A 22751-nucleotide genomic window follows, 5' to 3' on the forward strand; every position below is an offset into this window, starting at 1 on the left:
GTTGACATTTGAAGATTTGGGAAGAGGATTGGAATACAGTAATTAATCATTATTACAATGAATATTTATAATATATTTCTTTGATTATTTTATTTTCAATCCATGTAATTTGAGCACTTCTTACAATTAATCGCTGTCCTGCGAACTGTCATCATCGTCCGATATATCGCTCGTGTAATTTGAAAAAATTTAACTTAATTCTGGAAGTGAAAGTGGAATCAATAGTTCAACCGCGTATGAAGATAACGATCTTAGTTTCTTCGGAGGAAGTTTTCGCAAACTAGATATTATTGGATCTGACGTTACTAAAAGTTTGCAAAAAATGTCTTCCATGGTTTTGATGCGGTTACATTTTCGTGAAAAATCTTCTCGGAATCTTTTAATATACTTGTTACATGATTCCTGAGCTTCTTCAGACATCTGTCCGATAGGAAGTAACGAAGATTCCACGGTTCCGTGACCGTGAATAAGAATTTTGTGTACTGTTGTTGGCATGAAGTACCACCAATACAGTTCGACAAATTTTCGAAATACGAAAATTTCCTTTCTCGTGAAAGAAATCGCTTCGGTATTATCCAGATTTTCTGTAGAAAATAGAAAAATAACATTAATAGAAGAATTATCTTTACCAATTTCCTATAAACACTATTACAGACGCGAGAATGACGAAAAACTGCAGAAAGTGCACACTACGGTGGTCCTTGTTGAGGGTATGTTGTTTTGTCTTTTAAAAATGGTACTTAATCTATTTCAAATAAATAAGTAAAAATAAAAATTTCCTACAAATTTACCAAGCGGCATTTTCCATTACACGTATTTCCCAATTGAAACTTTCAATGCCGGGGGTGGGGGGGGGGGGGGGGGGGGGGGGGGGCAAGATACAATTAAAATATCGAACTAAAATTTCGAATGAATTTTTACATATTCATTTGAAATCGATTAAGCACCATATTTAAAAGAAAAAAGAACATATCTTGAACAAGGACCACCCTAGCGCACACATCATCGCATAAAAATTATCCCCAAAACCGAAGTCGCAGCCAGATGCAGCTAATTTTTGGATATGTTTTGAAGAAATGTCTAAGCAACAGTTTCCATTCAGTTTCAGGGCAGGATTCGATGAGAGTTTTGACTTATTGCTTTTCCTAACACGACTTTTCAGAACACAACCAAGAAAAACACCACTACCTTTATTAATGACTTACTATTTCATACATTGTTAACAATAATTTCGAGCAAAACGTTCAAATTGTACTTACTTTCCGGAGAAGAATCCATTTTGTAGAATCAAAATCCGTTCCTTTGTCACGATTCTACACGTGTCTCAACTTTGACTTATTTTCGACGCGCGACGAGTAAACAATGCACCTGCTCTAACGGTCACGAACGGAATGCATTCCCAAGCCAGGTAGGGACGATCCCCCTTACTTAAGGGTCGTAATACATACTAGGGGTACCACTACAACTATTCCAACCATTAAAAGTCCCTAGAAAAAAAAAAATTTTTTCGACTTTTGGCCAGCTTTTCGGGGTTTGGGACCACTGTGCGTCTGTAGCCACAAATTCAGTTTACTTTAATTCTGAATAATTAGCCAGATCATGCTAAAAAGTCACTTTCGTATGATATTAAACTTTACACCGGCTCGATACTATCATTCCTGCACAGTGGTTCGTCTTACTGTGGCTTCAAGGTTACAAAGTCGTAACTTTGATCCATGATCCAGAGGTCTCATATTCTCCTTGTAAGCTTAGAGCACCCGCGTGAAAGAATTTGTGAATGTAGTCTGCTTCAAAACTACAGGCCAACTGATTTGCGTTCAAGTCCCCGTTGATAATCGGATGAGAATAATTATGGCGAAAGCAAACAAGATCTTTTTCAAAGTCCATTAGCATAGTTGCTTTCAGGGTCGATACATAACAGTCAATAAAAAGGGCAACGATGCTTTGGAATTCAGTTCAGCAGTACGATCTTCCGGATCACCCGTGTAACACCCGTGTATGAGCCTGAACAGAGTTGGCATTAATGTGACAAATACGCAGCAGGCGTGTCGTAGAAGAGGTAGCATGTTGTTGATTAAAGTTATTCTTGGATATGAAGGTCACAACTCAAAACACACAAAACACACGGTAGCATGTTGTGATAGTGGAAGAGCATATGACACTAGGTATATCTCGAGCGGGAGGCCGTGTTGAAATAATATAACGTATTTCGAAGCGACCAGCACGACGTGGAATCCAAGCTGTACCGGGTCGAATCCTCACGCGATTAACCATAATTGATTAAAATTCATGTTTTGTTTTTGTAATGTCAACCACTTCAAGGCGGCCATGAAAAAATCTGTTTCAGATGATTTTTAGTAACGAACACTGCTGCGAATAATAACTTTGCCACCCCCAAATTAGTCGCTAGCCCCGGCACAGTTAATTCGAAGGGGTGCGCATAAACAGTTAACTATCTTTTCACGGAGGTCAAAAATAAACCTCGACAAAAATTGAAGATTGAAACTAGCTTTCAACGAAAAGTCAACTGTACAGGTTCCCTATTGACCCTAACCCTGAGAACAGTGAAGAGATCCGTCTTGCTCCGAGCGTTCTTCTGTCACACCGTTCGTATACAACGAATCCAACGCAGGTTTTCCAGCAAAATCATTTGGTTTTTAACACAGCATTATTGCTGAATGCATAATGCACTGCCAGTAATGTTCGTAAATGAATCTCGAACTGTTTTATTCTATAAACATGAAGTTTTAATTTTTTTCTAATCCTTTGAATGAGAAAAAAATACTCTGCGTATGAACACGAAGAAATTGATGTTATTAATTTTTGTAAATACATTTTGGGTTACGTGAAGCCGCAACAATGGATTTGTCAAGTTTTTTCTTTGTATAACCGTAATAGAACTGATTTTTACGTACTCCTTCGTTTCGATAGTAGATTCACCGTAAGTTCGTGAACATTGAAGGCGATAGAATGGAAATATTAAGAATCAACGAGTTAAAGATATATAGCTTTTTGTAGAAGTTTAGATTGTCGAAGCTTAAGTACAACAATTATTATGAATTACAGGTAATTGATATACCGGGACAATCTCTTGAAACTATACAGTCAATGCGCATGCACGAGTTTTATGAGCTGCTCGGGTAGGCTGGCCACTCCGAGTTTCAGCTGTCAAACTCTGTTTCTGGCGGCGATGTAGTTCATACGAATTTTTGAGGTTAGAATCTCAAACAGTCGAGGTAGTGACTCGGAAAGTTGATGCTAATGCTCTCTGAAAATTGGCTTTATTCGACTGAAATGAGAAATCTGTTTAAATGTTGGGTGCTTGGAAGAAACGCAGCAGGTAAGTGGGAACACTTTATTTGATCTCTTTTATTATTTTGTACATTAGAAATACAAATGAAATTTTTTTCTGTCAACAGGTGATACGGCCAAAATAATTATATCTCTAATATTCACTGTTATCTGCATGTTCAATTTATCACACGGACAAAGATAATCGCCACTTTCAAACAATTAAGCAACTTTCTCACTCTCTTGTGATTTCAGGCGGTAATATTGAATTTTATCACTTTTGAAAATGAGACATTAAACCGAGCGTTCAAGAAATTTAAATATCTCACTATCTGTAATAGAACTGTGAATCTTTTTTTTCTCGGAAATAGTTCAACAAAATTTAGAAATAGTCGATAGTAAATGTATTTTTTCCGATCAATAAAGTATTGCTACTACTATTAAAACTTTTCCAATGATGATCAGAGTTCATTTCACAAATTTTCAATGATGTTCGATTAAATAAATGAAGGGAACCTAATACTCAAATTGAAAATACAAGTAATATTACATTTATTACAATGATTTCTGTGCTTCATGTTAGTGCGGTTCGAAACAAAGAAAATCAAATCGGAAGTGTAGAACTCAGGAATGTAGATCACATCCTGTGACACAAGTTGAAAATCAACTTTCTCAAAATGCGCCTTAACGCCACAATTAGCTTCAAGGACAATCTCGTTTTAGAGTAATGTCAGAACATTATTACGAGGATATTGACTTATCGGATTCAAGATTGTGTCCCTTGTTCCATCAAAATAAATAAATATCTAATTTTTAACGAAGTTTATGAAGGTTTTTTTCCAAATAATGTAATCCGATACAATATCTTGTTCATAGACCTCCGAACATCACCTTGTGACAAGGATATTTGGAAAGAGTCCCTTTGTTGCAGGTGTCACGTGCGGAGCGGTCTCGCACGCGACTAACTTCACCCTCTAAGATAACCGTAGAGATTTATATTTATTTTTTTCGTGGATACGTGGTGATCGTCCTCTACAGGGCGATCGTTGGGAATAGAGTTCGAGGATTTAATATTTATGTTTTGAGAAATGTTTATGATGGAACCAAATTTGTAATGAAATTGATAGCAAGAAAATAGCAAGAGAAAATAGGTGACGAGGAAGCTTACAAAAATGTTCTTAATCTAATTTTTTCATTCTTCACTACTCACTCTTTGGTGATTACAAATCCGAATACTCGCTCTCTCACACGATTACCACTACACTTATCACTACACGGCTCTAAAGAGTTCGTGGCTCGAGGTTCAACACTTATTAACTAACTTCAAAGACTAATGTCGCGACACGAGGGGCTTTCGGTGACCGCGTGTAGAATTAGAGGGTTCCCTCTAATCGTCGGTGACTCTAAGACTGATGACTCTACACACGACAGCTTTGAAGGAGCCGGGTTCCGTAGATATGGTTTTTAGGCTGTCTAACGGGACTGACTTCGCTCGCTCGTCCGACACCCCTTGGAGCCTCGGACAGCGAACGAGGTTTTTGCCGAATTTGCAATTTGAAACAAAGGCTCGTCTCGCGATGCTCATCCTCGAAGCGCGTGATCTCGCGCTCGCCTCATCCCGGTGTTGATTACACCCGGGATTTGGCGGGCGCGGGAACGCTGACATTGCAGCGGTCAGCTGCGCCGCTGCGCTTTGGTCGTGCCAGGAACAGAATTATAAGATAGTTATTTTGAATTTAATAGTGAATTTAATAATGTATTGGTAAATCTTGGTGAACGGTCAATGAAAGTAAACGTGTATTTTCGTTAACGTTTCGGCCCGGATAGGTGCCCTCCTCAGAACGATCAATTTTTTATTTGACTGTCAAGAACATAAATTTTCTCAGTAAGACATAAACTTCTATGGATATAATAATATTGAAAGTTATTATCCATTGTAGATTAGAGCGAACATATCGTAAATCTATTATGATTAAAAAGATTATCGAAATTAAGGAGTAATTTACCTTGTATAAGAAGAGGGATTAAGACACTGGTCATAATCATAAAATACAAAATGGAGAGCGATGGTTCTTCAATTGGATGACAATAGACATTGGCGTCTTCTCCAATTGTTAGACAAGTTAGGTGTAAAAGATTTGAAAGTTGATAAATAAAAAAACTGTGTATATTCACAATGCATAAGTCAAGAGGTTAAGAAGATTTAAGAAAGGGTTTAGTATAGTTAAAATAGTTAAAACGATGTCGACACACTGATAATGGTGTCATTATATCCCTATTCTCCATGTCTGAACAATATTACTCGACCGTTTGAACCAACTAGTAAACAACGACTGTTGGGAGAAACGAATGTGACCCAGAGTGAAGGCGAATAAGTATAAACAAATGTGAAAACAGGCAACATAGGGACACCAAAATTATGTACAACTTACAGTTAAGGTTAAACAAGGTGTGGTATGTGGGCGGTAATCAGCGGTTTGTAAATATTACTAAGTTGTTCGACGTCTTGTCTAAGGTTAACTGAATTCGGATGCCCTACAATATTGCACATTTCTAATAGTAGACGTTTATAATAATTGGGTTCTTCAGAAAGGATGTTTGCCTTATCGTAGTTGAAAGAATGTTCTTTGTCGATTACATGTTTAGTTAGTCCAGTATGTCGATCCTCATTATCTTGTAGATTACGTTGATGTTCTTTGAGTCTAGTATCTAGATGGCGGCCGGTTTGTCCAATATAAACTTGGTTGCAGTCATTCCAAGGTATTTTATAAATAACATTGGATCGTTTGCCCATAGGAATCCCATCTTTTCCTTGATCAAAGACCATTTTTAAATCTTTTGAGTTTTTTCATACAAACCTGACATTGTGTTTAGTAAATAACCTATTCAGTGACTCAGAGACCTGATACATATGGGATGGGGATAAATGTAGTGGCCGGTCTGTTGTTGTCGTCTGCGGAAGCAGTGTCAATATTGTTGTTATTGATATGGATGCGTCTATTATCTATATTTTTGTGCAAAAGGCCATTTGGATAATCATTCCATCTCAAAATATCGTATATAAGTGACGGATTTTTTTCGTGGAATTCGTTACTTGATAGTTTAATGGCTCGGTCAACAAGATTAAAGATGGTACCTATATTGTAGGACAAACCGGCCGCCATCGTTAATTTTTCAATTCACCAAAAACATGTTTGAATTCACTTCTCTACATAAATTACGGAATCAAATCAATATTATCACAAAATTTCAGTTGAGACCTTCAGACTAGAAAATCAATATATTCTATTGACAAGGCCAATACACTTAGATATAAAATATTTTCAACAGACAAAAACTCTAAATATTGCAATTAGTGGGAACGACAAGGGTTACAGTAACATAATATCAAAATATATGTATAGACTGTAACGTGGCATTTTTGATGCCCGTTACAAGGGGCTCCTTGAACCCTGGGCGGAACCAAAATTTAGGAATTTTCGAAATTGAGTCGCGAAGCTTTTGCAAAAGAGCGCCAGGACTAGAGTCGCGCATCCGAAACTACGAGAGGGGACACCTTAGCGAACAGCGTAAGATATTTCAGGTTTTTTTTTTGTTTTTTTTTTATTTTTCGAGCTACAACGGCATGAGGGAAGAAGTCGGCAGCGAATTCGATGAAATTGCGGAGTAGCGGACTAGCGACAATTGCGAAGGAAGGATGTCGAGGCTACGGAGGGGGAGCCGACGCAGATCCCCGCATCTCGGGAATCCAAGGTGGACGCGATTCCCGCTGGCGGCCAGCGCCGCAGCCTCTTCCCTTTCACCCCGCCAACAATTGATTAGCGAACTTGCGAAGGACCGACTAGCGACGAGAAAGCACCACGCTCACCATCAAGACGCCATGGAGCTGCGCGAAGGACGAGATTGCGATTTAGCGTTAAGTTCTGCGCCGCGATGCTACTAAAGGTGCGCGTCGAGTTACGCAGTCGACAAAATCGATGACGGATCAATTAATGCGTATTCTTGTGGGTATGACGTCACGTATGGGATGGCGTATCGAGATCCGTGTTGCGGCAGGTTACTCGCTACAATGTCACCAAACGATCAACCAGTGAATTCGCTATGGGAAATCGGAGATACTACGGTGAAGGTCCTCGGAGTTGGCTGGAATCCTCACCACGATGTATTCCAGTTCAACTATAACTTGCCTGACGATCCTCCAGCAACAAAACGGGCACTCTTGTCTGAAATTGCTCGTCTGTATGATCCTCTGGGATTCCTCGCTCCGATCATCATCAAAGCCAAGGTGTTCATGCAGGAACTCTGGCTTGAAAAACTGGGCTGGGATGATCAATTGGCCCCGACACAATTCCACAAGTGGACGTTATTTCGAGCGGACCTCACCAACCTTGCTAACCTCCGGGTGAACAGATGGATTAATCTCAAGGAGAATGTGTCTGCAGAGCTCCACGGGTTCTCAGACGCATCCCAACTCGCTATGGCTGCGGTGGTCTACCTGAAGGTGACGGATCTTCAGGGGAATTCGTCAGTTGCGCTTTTATGCTCCAAAACTCAAGTAGCCCCTCTGAAACCACTCACAATTCCACGGTTGGAGTTGAACGCTGCCGTACTTCTCACCAGACTTACTCTCTACGTGCGAAAAACATTTAACTTGGAGCAATTACCAATCTATTTGTGGACTGACTCTGCAGTAACCCTCGCTTGGATACAAAGTCAACCCTCTCGCTGGAAAACTTACGTACGCAACAGGGTTGCGAAAATACAGGATTCTCTTCCTGGAAGCCGCTGGACCTTTATCGCTGGGAAAAGTAATCCAGCTGACTGTGCTTCGCGAGGACTGTCAGTTGGCAAACTGCTGAAACATCCGCTTTGGTGGTCGGGTCCAAAATGGCTCAGCTTGTCCCAAGAAAACTGGCCAACTATTGAACCACCTGCTACGACCGCAACTCATCAGGAAGAGAGACCAGGTCTAACCTTCATGACATTCGCTAAAACAGATTCACATCCTCTGCAAATTCTCTTAGAACGCTTTTCTCGCTGGATTTCGCTGGTTCGAACGCTTGGAATCTGTCTACGTGCCATCAGCCGAATGAAAAAGGTGCCACAGTCCTCACTAGCCACCCCGCTATCCGCTGGAGACCTGGAACCCGCAAAATGGCTGCTGGTCAAGTATACACAAGGCCAGTACTTCTCATCGGAACTCAAGCTGCTTTCTGACGGGGGATTCCTACCAAAAAATCACCCACTCGCCAAGCTGACCCCCTTTATTGACTATCACGGAATTTTGAGAGTCGGTGGCCGCTTGAAAAATTCGCTATTGGACAATCAGCAGAAGAATCCAGCGATTTTGCCTAAATACTCACTGCTGACGTCACTCCTCATCGATCATGCCCACAAACGGAACTTTCACGGGGGAACGCAATTGACTCTGGCTGCGTTACGCCAATCCTACTGGATTATTGGTGGCCGCGTACCAGTCAGATCTCACATCTTACGCTGCGTAGTCTGTGCTAGACACCGAGGTGTTCGAGCACAGCAAATGATGGGACAACTGCCCCCCTCTAGAGTGACTCCCGCCCGGGCGTTTCTACATACTGGATTAGACTACGCTGGGCCAGTCACTCTGAAAATTTTCCAGGGTCGTGGAGCGAAAACTTACAAGGGGTGGATTGCAGTTTTCGTGTGCTTCACGACTTCCGCTATACATCTGGAACTTGTCACGGACTACTCTACAGGCGCATTCATCGCAGCGTATCGGAGGTTCGCAAGTCGCCGGGGCATCTGCCACACCATATATTCGGACTGTGGTACAAACTTTGTGGGTGCAGATGCAACTCTAAGGGCTGAATTCGCATCAGGATCAAGATCACTGGGAGAACTGTCACATTTACTGGCTACAGATGGCACAACCTGGAAGTTCCATCCGCCTGGAGCTCCGCACTTTGGAGGTAAATGGGAAGCTGCCGTCAAGTCTATCAAATTCCATCTCACTAGAACTATCGGAGAGCATCTGATGACTTACGAGCAGCTCACTACGGTTTTGACACAGATCGAAGCCGTGGTAAATTCTCGGCCTCTCGCCCCACTCTCGGAAGATCCTGCCGACCTGGAACCACTAACTCCAGGTCACTTTCTCATTGGAGAACCACTCACCGCTGTACCGGAACCCTCACTACCTTCAACAACGGAATCGACGCTAACTGGGTACAAATTGCTACAGCAACTGTTGCAACAGTTTTGGAGACGTTGGAGCAACGAAGTGCTTCAACGTCATCAGAGCATCTCCAAATGGCATCGGGCGTCCAACGACGTCAAAGTTGGCTCTCTGGTGCTCCTCACAGACGAGCGGTTCCCACCGAGAAAATGGCCACTCGCTAGGGTAATCGCTATCCACCCAGGGAAGGACGGACATACCCGCGTAGTAACACTGAAGACAGTTACCACGGAACTGATCCGACCAATTGCAAAACTGTGTGTTCTGCCCATTGAAGATCTTGACGTCTCAGCCGTCAACCCGGGGGAGAATGTTCAGTCAACACCCAAATTGCCCGGGCGAAGCGAAGTTCGGCTTACTCGCAGCAAGAAGGCAGCACTAAGCACAGCATAGATCACCCGCCAATCGATAGCCAATCAATGAATTTTTAGTTCAAATTCATTGACGCTTGCGCATTTCGCTATTCTCTGACGTCATTCGCTATAAATTTTCTTATTGGCTCTTAGCTTTGGGACATGCTTAGTCTTCCTCACGGGGAAGAAGACTCGATTTCTAACGGTTTTCCGCCATTATTGTACTTACGGCTACCTCTAGTTCACCTCGTGTTCTTTTCTTGTCGCTAATTCTTCTAATTATTTGGCTATTGATAACAATAATTAATGTGTGAGAATTCGCTTTAAAGCAATTATTAAACTAATTGTGAATTTGGGTGCATTCGCTACCACGTGTTGCTCTTGGCATTGTACATATCGGGTAATTCGCTAACTGTATATAGTGTGTCCAATAAATCACGTTATAATTTTTTTGCTAAATTTAGTGCGCGCAGTTTTTTATTGTGACGACCTGTACCAAACCAGATCCCGAGTCTCCTCTACTGTTACTCGCTAAAACAATTACAAAATAACAAAAAGTGAAGTAAATAAGCTAAAAAAACACTAATAGAATGAATACAAATTGAAATAAAGGGTTCATAACAAAAAATAAAAAAAAAAGAAGAGAGAAGCCGAACGGAGGAAGGAATAAAAGTCATTGAGGAGAGAGTTGAACTAGACAGGAATGCAGAAAAACATCGGAAGCAGAAAATTGAACGTATGCAAAAAACTGACGTAGAAGGTAACCCTAAAATTTACTCAAGAATGGATGAATTGGAACAAAGGATGGAAATTTAAAAAAGAAAGGAAAGAAGAAGAACTATTCTGATAAGTGGAGTAAACTTCAAAGAAGACAACCTGAACGCTCAAGTTTAAAAATTTGTTACAGGGGAAATACAGGTAAATGAAAAAATATCAAAATCATCGAAATACAGAAACGGATATGAATATATATAACGGAAAAACTACAATATCGATGAAACTGGATTCTCGAGAAACAAAAATTAAAATATTCAAACAACAACACAATCTAAGGGATATATACAAATCTAGATGAAAGATAAGAGGCAAGAGAAAAACATAAAGAATTCAGAGGTTTAACAAAAGGAATAAATGAGAGAAGTGAAAAAGCCAGATTTGGTTAGCAAAATAAAGTAACGAATGGAAAATAGCTTTGCCTCTGAGAATTCAATAAACTGCGGACTGGTGAAATTTCTGAACGAGGAGACCGCAGAGCAAAGCAAGGAAGCAAATAAATATGGTCGTATGGCGTATAGCACGAGTTGATACCATTTTTATCCTACCATTAACATCGGCGAAGAACAAGACTGAGAAATAAGTAATTAACAAAGTGAGTAAAGAATTTAAGTAGTGAGCCAAAAGCACCAACAGAGAAGAACGTGAACATAGGGCCAAAGACGAGCAACTGATAGGTCCGAAAAGGGAATCAAAGGATCATACTGCAAGAGTATGAAAACTTGGCATGGGAATTGAGCTACAAGGATTAAGGCAAACGATATCGACTGAGGAAAAATTCTCAACAAGAAAATCACACAAACTAACAGACTGATAGTAGAGACAGACAGGAATATCGAAGTACGTTAAGAATATGCAAGATTAGAGAACACGAGAAACATCGGCCAAGATGATGAGAAGACATAGCGAAGAAGTAATTAGCGAAGGCACGAAGCTACTTGATGGTGTCGGATGTTTGGAACGACGATTATGAACGGCAAGTTGGACACAAAGGAGGATGTGTTTCCTATGTAGGGGACAGAGAGTCATCCATTATAGATTATGTGATAGCCAAGGAAGACAGAAACAATGATCCAGCCAAAGGCACAAAGATAACCGGCGAGGGAGGTTCGGATCATCAGCCTATAATACATACATACATACATAGATAGATAGATATTAGTTATTAGCCACGGGATTGAGTCTTCTGTTGCCATTACATAATAGAGAGAAACATACATTATCAGTAGTAGACTGGGCCAAAAAAAAAAACGAAGAATTTTTTTTTTAATGGTACTGTAAAACATTTTTCATGACGACAAATAAAAATTATCCTGAAAGTTTGAGCCCTTAATATTAATATTAAGGGGTGTATCGTTACAGCTATTGATTTTTTAACAGTTACCGCATTTTTTTACCCAAAATCCGTCAATTATCAATCTGAAAAATTTTATCAATCCATATTTTTGAAGGAAATTAAATTTCCTACAAAAAAGCTCTTTTACTAAATTGACGTAGATCGAGCCGTTTCCTTGTAATCGTGCCTTAAACATTGATTTGTTTTTTCAAATTTGTGTCTGAATTTTTGATTTTTGTAATTACCAGAAAAATCAATATTTTTATAGATCAAACCATTATTTTTGTGGGAAATTTGATGCTCTACAAAAAAGGTCTCTTAACATTTTTCATGAAATTCAAGAGAATGAAAGAAAATCGAAACATCGGGCAATCGAAATATTAATACCTAACAAGGTATCCGATGTGATGTGTTACATATTCATATATTATAATATAATATAACAAAAATAGCAAAGAAATACCGAAAATGTGTTTTGAAACAAACCCTTCCATCAATTTTTACCTGATAATGAACCTAGTGTAACCTACAAATTCTGTCCATCAAAAGTTGTGTATGTGTTGGCACAGGCAGTGATTACGTGAATTTTAAGCGTCTGTTTTGGGAGACATTCTGGGTAGGTGAATGGGAAAAAAGTAAACACATGAAAAAGAACAGGAATAGAAAAGGTCTGTCTCGAGTGTAGAAAAAATGAAGAATTTATCAAAGTTCTAAGCGACCAATGGACAAATAAAAAGGCAAATACGCTAGTAAATGATGAAATCCGGGAGTTATGAAGACCCGTGGAAGAAGCAACCATAAAGTGCAAAATGAAATCGAGACACAGAGACGGTACACCAAGAAACGAAGACGAAAAGTGATAAGTCTACTTAAAAGGTACCTAAAATCAAAGCAAGCAGATGATAAAAGAGACGTTGTGACGGGAAGGGATCCAAAATGTTTTGCTTAAGATTTGTGAATGATGTGGCACGAATACCAAAAGGCGAGACGAAGCTAAAGCTAGCAGCCAAACGGTCTAATATTCACTCGAATAAGGTAGTATAGTTGTTGTAAAGCGCGAGCTTTCAAACTTCATTGATGTTACTGTCATGGAGTATAGATGGTGCTCCTAGTAGTAAAATATACTCTCTCTTAGATGTGTGCTAATGCGCGAACGAGTGAGTCACTTAATATTGGACGTTCACCGGAGACGGCAGCGGTGCAGTGTTATTAAAGGTTGAAATAAAAAAGTTATAGAAGAACGTGAGATTATAATTATTCACTTGCAACCACCCAAATCTTCCAACAGTAGTTCGAAAATCAAAATTTTATGAAATACCTTGAACCCTCAATACTTTCATAGAATTATGAGGATAAGACTAAACTGCATATTTTTATTTCTAAAAAATTTTACACATTTTGCTACTATCTCTGGTTGCTAGTTTCAGCTTCATGAAGACGAGGAAGGATTCGAATAAATGTCACAAATAGTGGAGATTATACAAAAAAGATGAATCAGAAGTTCAACTCAACAACTCAAACAAAAGCAGTGGTCATTAAAAGAAAAAGGAGAAAAAAATTAAGCGATACGTGAAAATTTAAGGGACAAGAGTAAAAGCCGTTAACAAGTACCAATATCTGGGATTCTAGCTTGCTGCTCACAATCAGAAACAATCAGAAAGATACAAAAATTAATAAATATAACACGGGACATAATGAAGTGAGCAAAGATTGGATATATCTTCCTAATATGCTAGTTACTATATCCTTCCGTTATGGAGTAAAATGGAGTTGGCAGAAGGAGGATGACGCGAGATTGGTACACAAAATTAGTAGTGAGACTAGGCAGAAACACCCCAGCGTATAGCTGGAAGATAAAATCAGGAAACACAGAAGAGAAATACAGGTTAGAAAAAAGGGTAATATGTGCCTGCTAGACATCATAGAAATAACCAAAGAAAGATGGCCATATATTTACTTGAAAGAGGATCGTAGAAGCAGCGAAAATAAAAACATCTCCATCTGGACAAGAGCATTAAATAGAGCATTGTAAGAGGTAGGTGATTGAATACCGCTGCAGCTCTCGAAGCTGGGCGTGACGTGCAAAAATTAAAGAATACACTAGAGGTAGACCTGCAAAATGGAATAAAAAAGCTAGTAAAAGGATCTAGCAAGACTGGACAGGATTTGATAAACAGAGTACTGTGATAAGTACATAAAGACAAATGGAGAGAATGAGTCTATCAACCTTTAGAAGGTCGGTCTGGCTCTTTTAAGAGTCAGCAAATAACTCGGAAACTTCACCAGACGTGTAGATTTTTTATTTACATAAATCATGTCTCTAAAAAACATTAAATTTCAAGAAAAATATACCGGCCCTTTAAATGTTAGAGCAAAGCAATTAGGAGGCACCGACTCTTACACCAATACCAGTTTGACTTGGCTAATAGGTAGTGCAACTGTGGATGTGGAATACCAGCTAACTAGCTAATCGAGTGCAACGTCATTGAAGCACATGCCATTACATTGTAAATCGATAAAGTACGAGTATAGTTGAAATCCAGTTTGATGTAATTCATTAAAATCATAAACGGTCCACATAATACTTTGGTTAAGAAAAATCAGTATTTTGCATCTTTAAAATTATGTTCAATATAGTAAACAGTAATAAAGCAAAAGATGCTGGTTATATTTTACAAACTCAACTTTTCCAGTTATTCTGTCGTAAAAAGTCGTAAAAAAATGATTTTTTCCAATGTTTTATTACGCGACAGTTACCAACTCAATCTCATGGGTAATTTGGAGTGCGGTGATAAGTCTAAGCCTTGTATAACATGAGGCCTCAGTTAGTCGAAGACCAGAAAAGTAAGGATCTACAATAGTGAAACTTGAAAAAATTTTTATCTGTTCTATGAATCAATATAAATAATGCACTATTTCCAGTTTTCCTGAACTATCATCACCCTGGGGACAGAAAATAACCTGACACCGCCAATAAAAAAAATCGGTGAAGTTGAAAAACGAAGAAGAATCAAAATGACTTTAAAGCTATTCGTCTGCTATATACAAGCAATTGTCAAACTGGAAAATACAAGTTTACCGACAGTAGTAGCATCATGCGTAACGCAACGGGAGAAACAGGGTTCAAATCCCCAATATATTGATGAGGACCTGAGCAACAACTTGCAAAAATTATCACACGGGTCACGTCGCTCAGGCGCAAAATCGGTCAGTTGAGGTTTGAACTCAATCGAGTTACACTTGGATAAGTTGTTCTGCAGTTTTCCTTGTCCCCTATGAGCATTCAGGTGTTCCTAATGAACATCTTCATCTTCATGTTCGTCGACCAAAAGGCAATGCGCCGGATCCCGGAGCTGACCCTGGGCTTGGAGGCTGACGCGCGACGCAGACGGTAGACCAGAGATCGCCGGACGTCAGCCCGAAGCGGCTACAGACACATAATGATGATCACTAATCTTATATGAAGTTGGCTCCCACTTTCAACAAATTAATGTTTTGAATATTGTTCACAATTGTTCTAGGTTTGTTCTACATTGTTCCAAAAGTTTATATTGATGATTTACAGAATGCAATTAAAAAAAATGAAAAAACGTTTTTGGCAGAACCCCCCTCCCCCACTTTTGGAAAATCAAACTTTTTTTCGCTGTTCTGGTTTCTACTAGTTATTCTAAACAATGTTGCAGAACGGTCAACCCGTAAGTCCAACGGCGGGGCTACTAAAAGGTAAAAAATAGTTTTGACTAACCCCGCACTTTTCGAAAATGTAACTTTTTCGATTGTTCTAGGTTGTTCTAGTCGTATTCAACATTGTTCCAAATATACGATGTAGTGTGTCGAACCTTGAACTCGTACAATTCGGGAACGGGGTTTTCAATCACTTACGTTTCTGAAAGTGAACTTTTCAACATGTTCTGGGTTGTTCTGAACATTATTCCAAAAGCACGATGCGGTGAGTTGAACCTTGGATTCGTAAGATTCAAACATGAATTTTGGGATTTTATGACTACATGATTCGACTCACTACATCGAGGACTAGAACAACCTTGAAAACTGTGAAAATGTAGGAGACCGAAAACCCCGTTTTTGAATTTTACGAGGCCATGTTTCGACTAACTATATTGTGCTTTTGGAACAATGTTCAGTACGACTAGAGCAGCCTGAAACACGTTGAAAAGTTCACTTACGAAAATGTAAGTAACCGAAAAACGCATGTTTACATTTTAAGAGCCCACGGTTCGACTGACTACATTGTACTTTTGGAACAATATTCAGTACGGCTAAAACGTCCTGGAACAATTGAAAAAATTTATATTTTAAGAAAGTGGGAGGCTAGTCAAAAACACTTTTCACCTGTTGGCAGCCCTGCTGTTGGACTTGTAACTTGACCGTTTTGGAACAATGTTAAGAACAACTACAACAAACCGCAACAGTAAAAAAGAGTTCAATTGTTCAAAAGTGGGCGGGCGGGGCTCGGTCGAAAAACAGTTTTGCACATTTTTTTAATTGTATTTTGTAAGTTGTCAATATAAACTTTTGGAATAATGTAGAACAAACCTAGAACAATCGTGAATAATATTCAAATCGATCACCAACCCATCCCTTCCTCACCCCGGACAAGCTATCCGCGTACGAGGACAAACCGAAAGGCTATGGCGGGACTAAAAATGACTATTATTATTATTACCCTTTCTGCTACATTTTTATGTTTTTTTTACCGTTATTGTACAGGCTGACTTTAATTTAAGACAATCAGCTATAGTGTGATTCTCCATCATGCAAATTAGGAAGCTTTTCCTTCGATAGTAGAACATCGATTATCGGAATGTAAATTATTCGAATCGTTTATTGTACGACTGATGATTTGGTTCATCAGAATTTTCGGTCATCAGAACAATTATGATTTGCACACCTTATAAGCTCACTCGCATTTACCTCTGCGCTGGCAGTTTTCACTCGTCCGTATATGCGTGCAAAACCGAGCCCTGGCATCGAATCCTACATTTTATTTCATAATTCACATTCCTCGCGAGTTCAATATCTAGACATTCAACTTCTACGCGCAAATGTCATGTTCTTATGGTTGTAACGTCCCGTTATTAGCGTCAACCGCAGGTGGTAGGACATATATCTTCTTCTCTATTCTCGTACAGGATTAATTTGTGGGATTTTAATTTAGAAACGTCTCAACATTTGAGTGCTTTAATTTTAATCTTTTAGGTTCCTAAGTTGGGAGGACGGACCACCGATTATGGCAGTCGATAACGGGGTGCCTCAGGCTGATGGTGAAGACTAAACGTTTACCCTTCTAGAAAAGAAGTTCTAGAAAAGCCTAGACTCCCGTCCTTGCAATGATGCACATTCGCATTATTTGTGTGATTGTGTGGATGGTATGAGAATCCTCCGGGAAATACCACCAAGGTCACACTGGCCAAGCCAAGCGCTCGGGTGAGATTCACTAATCGAAACACGGAACTCGATCGGTCAATACCAATTCCCACGCACTTTTAAGAGTGTGATAGCCGAGCGTCGTTCTCGTGGTGTTTGATCGGTGTACACTTAACACAATTCTCATGTACCACTAGTGTCGTCGCACTGACAGCACTGAACGCCCTAATATAATTTATTAAACCGAGTTACCAAACTCGATTGGTCAATACCAATTACCATGTAATTACAGTAATGTGATAGCCGGACGTCGTTTCAAAAACTCGTGTGTACAGAAAGCGTGAAACTCCCGAAGATCGCTAGCGAGGTTGCACTGACTATGCGTAGCGTTCAGGTATAGTCGGAGCCTCAACTTCCTTGAAGCGATGGTCAATATAACCCATTCCCCAGTTGAAACGGGATTACAGCCGATCGTTCTTAAGTCTATTGGAAATTGTGTGTATTCAGATCCCTTGGGAGCACTATTGAAACTGCATTACCTCCAATAAATACCAGAGCATAATCTGGAGTGATGAATGATTGTGAGTGTGCATGAGTACTGACAAACGTCTGTGCACTGCAATAACACTCATTGTCAGCTGCGCCAATGGTGTGTATGTAGGTTCAGCTCTCCTAGAAGCACTAGTAAAACTGTATTAGCTCCGCTAAATGCCAGAGCATAATCTGATGTGATGATTGAGTTTGTGTGTGAGTGTGATATGTACTCGTGTGTATCAATGATAGTACTCGTTAATTAAAAAGAAAAAAAGAAAAAGTTTTATTACGAACAGTGTCGCTAAAGGAATGCGATATAAAAAAATAATAAAACATAAAATGTGAAAGCAATCAAATATAGAAATAATCATAAATATAATATAAAAAAAATAAATAAAGATAGCGTAATATCGGCGCCAACTACTTGACGTGATTAATCGTAAAGATTATAATTAATATTCGTTAGTTAAATGATAACTAATTAATAAATTCGTTATTGGTATTTGCGAGAGATACGCTAGGCAAAAAGATATCTTAGAAATCTCTAGTGAGAATATTTTATGAAGAGTTGAATATTGAATGCAGGTATTCGAAACGAGAATTTAAATGTAAGACCAAATCAGCTGAGAGGCCTCAGCTAATTGTTTGGCTTGGCAGATTAGGGCTTCAAAAGCAGAACGCATAATCAGTGTGTACCTACTGTTGCTGTGCCGACTTCTGTTTATATGCATTTTGGGCGGCCTCCCTCTCTCTATCGGCGTGCTAAATTTAGCTCTGGGTATGCTATAGCTATCAGTTTTTCGGTCTTGTTTGCGCCGATTTGGCTATATCTACTGTCGACTTTTCTTTTTTTCCGGCTCTCTCATGCTTCCTTATTCTAATCCTATTTGGTAATTTTTTGGTCTATTTGGATATATCTGCGATATATATATTGAGTATGTCCTTGAATGGTTTTGTACGAAGTCTGATGAACTTAATACTTAGTATTGTAGAATTGATGTCGACTAGACAAGGTGATAGTTTGGCTTAGAGGAAAGACGATTGCAATGGATCGGCCAATATTATTCCAATTGTCCTCTGGTTGGTGAATGATTCGAGTAAATTTGCGGAATATATATATTAGATATTCTAATGATCTATGGATTTTGAGCGTTACATGGTTTTTCCCCGATTGATATTGCTCTTCGGTTATCCGAATTTTTTAATATCCGAACAATACCCGGTCCTAATGAGTTTTTATTTTTTTATACGTAGATAATGATCGACGCTCTACTGTACTACACAAGATTGCAATTAACAATACTGCATTTACCAGGTCCTTCGAAACTACCTAGCCTTGTATCATGATGTAGAATGTTTTTAAAACTTACCAATGAATATGGAAAAGAAATTTTAAGGGATTGCGTAAAGGCGGAAAAGGTCACACCATCTAAATCAAAAATCAAGAAAAGAGCAAAATTCGTTCAAAAAATCACCAGCAGTGTTATTTGTGCCAATGATGTTGCTCAGAGATGGGATAATATTCCTACTATTCAGAAATCATTTTAAGCAAATTCGAATATCAAAAGCTATGATATCAACATGTTGAGCAAAGATTTTATAATTAGAGCATTGATTAAACTCAGCCTCTAGTGTTTTTGATCAGGTTCCCTTATTTTTGGGCTTATTTTGTTCGCCAAACTGATCTACAGATATGATTTGAACAAAATTTACAAATATATATCTCCAGAGTAGATAAAGATAGATTTGTGTATAACTAGAGTCCAAAAGATCTTCGTCAACAATTACATTTGCACGCTAAAACTATATTAAAACATAAAATTTCTTAAATGTTTTTCAAACAATTTTTGAGGCCCTGATCAGTGAGCAACATGAGTCTAAAACATTACAATCGGATCAAGGTCACCAGAGTTTGAATATTTTCAACCTTCCAATTATCAAGCTGTTTCTCAAAAGCTTAATATCTTAGTTTGAGTTAGTCAATTTTGTTCAGAATTATTTCTATTACATGGTAGAGATGCTTCTTTATTTGTGTTCACTGTTATTGGCACAAACAACAGGTACAGGTTTTAACACGTAAACAGGTACACATTTTTCCTATCTTTTGCTTCACATACTGCCGCCCATTTACCCTCAAGTCTAAACGAAATTGTACTTGTACACCAAGCTTTCCCACTTGTTATAAAAGGTTTTCAATCTAACACGTATGAAATTTTCAGCTTTCAATATTATAGTCTTCTCTTACAATTCACATAAATTATTTCGTACGGCATAAAAAATATTTCCATTTGGTTACTCTTTAAAGATTTTCTCACGAGTTATACACCAACAATGAGAATTTTCTCTATAAATTGTTCAATCAAATTCTGAAGGAGTACCTTCAGTACAAAAACGTTTTTCCCTTGTGTATCATGGTATTGGTGATTCAGTTTACAATGATCTTCAAAAAAACAGGTTTTAATTTGTCATGTCTTATTTGGACGGTTATTTACGATTTTCAGCATTTCGATATTTATCAAATTGTGAAGTAATGATGCTTTTTCAAACTACTTTTTTATACTGTTATGTTAATAAACTTGAATTTTTTTAAAACTTTACAACTCTGAACAAAAATTGATCAGAATATTTTAGAAATACAACAGTCAAGTGAACAAATATGCTTCACTGAGGATTTAATCACATTCGCAAATATACTATTCAAATTTTAATATTTTAATATCATAAACAACAATCCATAGATACAAAATGAGTAAGTTTTGCTTTATTAAATCTGTAACAGTTTCCTGCATTTCGGACAAATTTCAAATTGGAACTATGTGAATTAGCAATTTGTTTTGAAAATAGTGATTTTCGCAACCATTTTGTACTTCAATCTTATCAAAAACATGACTTCCTATATCTATTAGAAATTGATAATACCATGATATTACTGTAGAGGAAGCATAAAAATTGAATGTGTTACTTTCGAGAACTATAAATTTTCAGTTATAATCAGTTATAATCAAAGCATCATGAAATGCATGAAATGAAACCAAGATTAATATACTAAATTGTGATGTGTGGTAATGTGATTGAATGCCTAATAACACGGGTTAGCTGAAATAATACTCAATTTCGCAAAAATCATCTATTTTGAATTAAGAACTGCAAAATTACCTTTTCTTCAAATGTGATTGCGATGTGATCAAAAACTCCGCAATAAAAGGAAAATCGTAGTTGTAACAAATAATAAATTAAGGTTGAATCCAAGGATTTACGAAAAAATTCCCATTTCTCATGTAATATCAGTAAAGAACTCTTTAAAGCACTCAGATTAAGGCTAATTGGATACATGATAAGAGAACTTACTTGAAAATTTCACAATTACTATATTGAAAGAACCCCTTTGCAACAGAGAAAAAGAGCTTGGTGCCTAAAGCTAAAATCAACAAGGCTTCCATCAAGCCAAGTTTGAGAGAGACCTGAAAAAGTTTTTTGTAAGACTGTAAGAGTTGACTTGAAAAACGTTTCATGTATGGATAATATGAAACTTAGATATAACCACCTCAGATGAATTAAAAACTACATACCATATCATCTGGACCTTCACAGCTATGTCTGTAAGGCATTCCTTCTGGAACGATTTTGTTGAGCATCATTTCCATGTCATCTCTCACGTCTGGATCCCAACTTTCGTTCAATGCCAAACTGGCGGACGTATGAAGAACTAGAACACAGAATTAAGTAAAATATCATATTGCAATCGAACTGTCAAATATGATAGGCTTAAAAGATAAGCCTTGAACTTGTTGAGCAAAAATTTCTTCATTGATAAACAGTTGTGAAAAATGAGTATACTCTGTCCTAACGAGTAGGTAGGCAACACAAAAGCTGTTATCCTGTTTATTGCATATACTGAGCTTCATGGGCAAAAGGTAGAAAGAACTAAATACCCATAAAGTTTACATCCAAACGAGTGAAGTCCGATGGTATTTACTCTAACTCTGAGGCGAGAATATCAAATTTGCTTGTTCATGCATCTAATTTGAATGCAAAGTTGCCTTTATAAGAGACAAGATACCTACTTTGTATATGGCACAGGCCTACAGAAAATTGACAAAGCTCTGGAATCTGTCGTAATATTTCTTCAGTGACCAAGTGGACTCCTCGATGTTGTGGTCTGAGGTTGATTTTTTTTTGAAACCAGGCAGAGCCAATTTGTATACCCCTGTTCGATGAAGCCATATTCGTAGCACAGCTGATCGCAGCAACTCAAATTTCGTGAAAGCGTACCCCACCACAACACAGTAAATAAAATACTAAATCACGATAGTACATTGGCGGTAATCATCTCCGTTAGTCTGACTAAAACGAACGATTTCATCTCCTTTTCTTCCCTTTTAATGGATAACGGAATCAACGAATACAGGTATTCAACGTTTCGTACTTTCGATGCTGTGGTTACGACGACGAGAATACGAGCCACATTTCGATTTATTTTTCCTTCATCTACAGTATGCACGACTGTGTCTCAACTCGTGAGGTTACGACAGGTTAGAAAAGATAACGATTAACTTGACATGCACCACGGTGGAAGGATTGCATGGTGTGCCTGAAGCACCTGGAATATAGCTATCCCTTTTAAAACTATCCTCTCTCGCGCACCACAATCCTAGGGTGCGTTCCGAAATTACATTGAAGCGCTAAAAACTCCCTAGGACAGAGGCAAATCTACCCACGAACATGGCAGCGCAAAAGAGATAAAAGATTGTTGACAGATTGGAGAGCTAATATCGTGTAACATCCGATCGACATGCTCATGTAGCCTAGATTCAAGGAGCCCAAACGCTGTACTGTAGATGTGGACCCTGAAAGCAACAAAAAA

The 22751-nt window shown here is 38.5% G+C and overlaps 1 protein-coding gene across 3 annotated transcripts in view; it reads right to left on the reverse strand.

Moving 5' to 3' along the window:
* Window positions 1–22484, reverse strand: part of LOC124178374 (UPF0047 protein YjbQ) — a 58786-nt gene extending 36302 nt beyond the window's left edge. The window contains exons 1-3 of one of the 3 annotated variants that reach the window (XM_046561653.1): window positions 21952–22484; window positions 21457–21593; window positions 21236–21348 (exon numbers count right to left, since the gene is read on the reverse strand). In XM_046561653.1, the coding sequence (XP_046417609.1) occupies window positions 21236–21348; window positions 21457–21593; window positions 21952–22111 (410 nt within the window). In that variant the 5' untranslated portion in view covers window positions 22112–22484. Of the gene's footprint in view, window positions 1–18146; window positions 21349–21456; window positions 21594–21951 lie in introns of those variants that run through there. The other 2 variants (XM_046561654.1, XM_046561652.1) reach the window with 2 other exon arrangements.
* Window positions 22485–22751: the final 267 nt, after the last annotated feature.

The sequence above is a fragment of the Neodiprion fabricii genome, chromosome 3, assembly GCF_021155785.1.
Source record: "Neodiprion fabricii isolate iyNeoFabr1 chromosome 3, iyNeoFabr1.1, whole genome shotgun sequence".
NCBI classification, from domain to species: domain Eukaryota; kingdom Metazoa; phylum Arthropoda; class Insecta; order Hymenoptera; family Diprionidae; genus Neodiprion; species Neodiprion fabricii.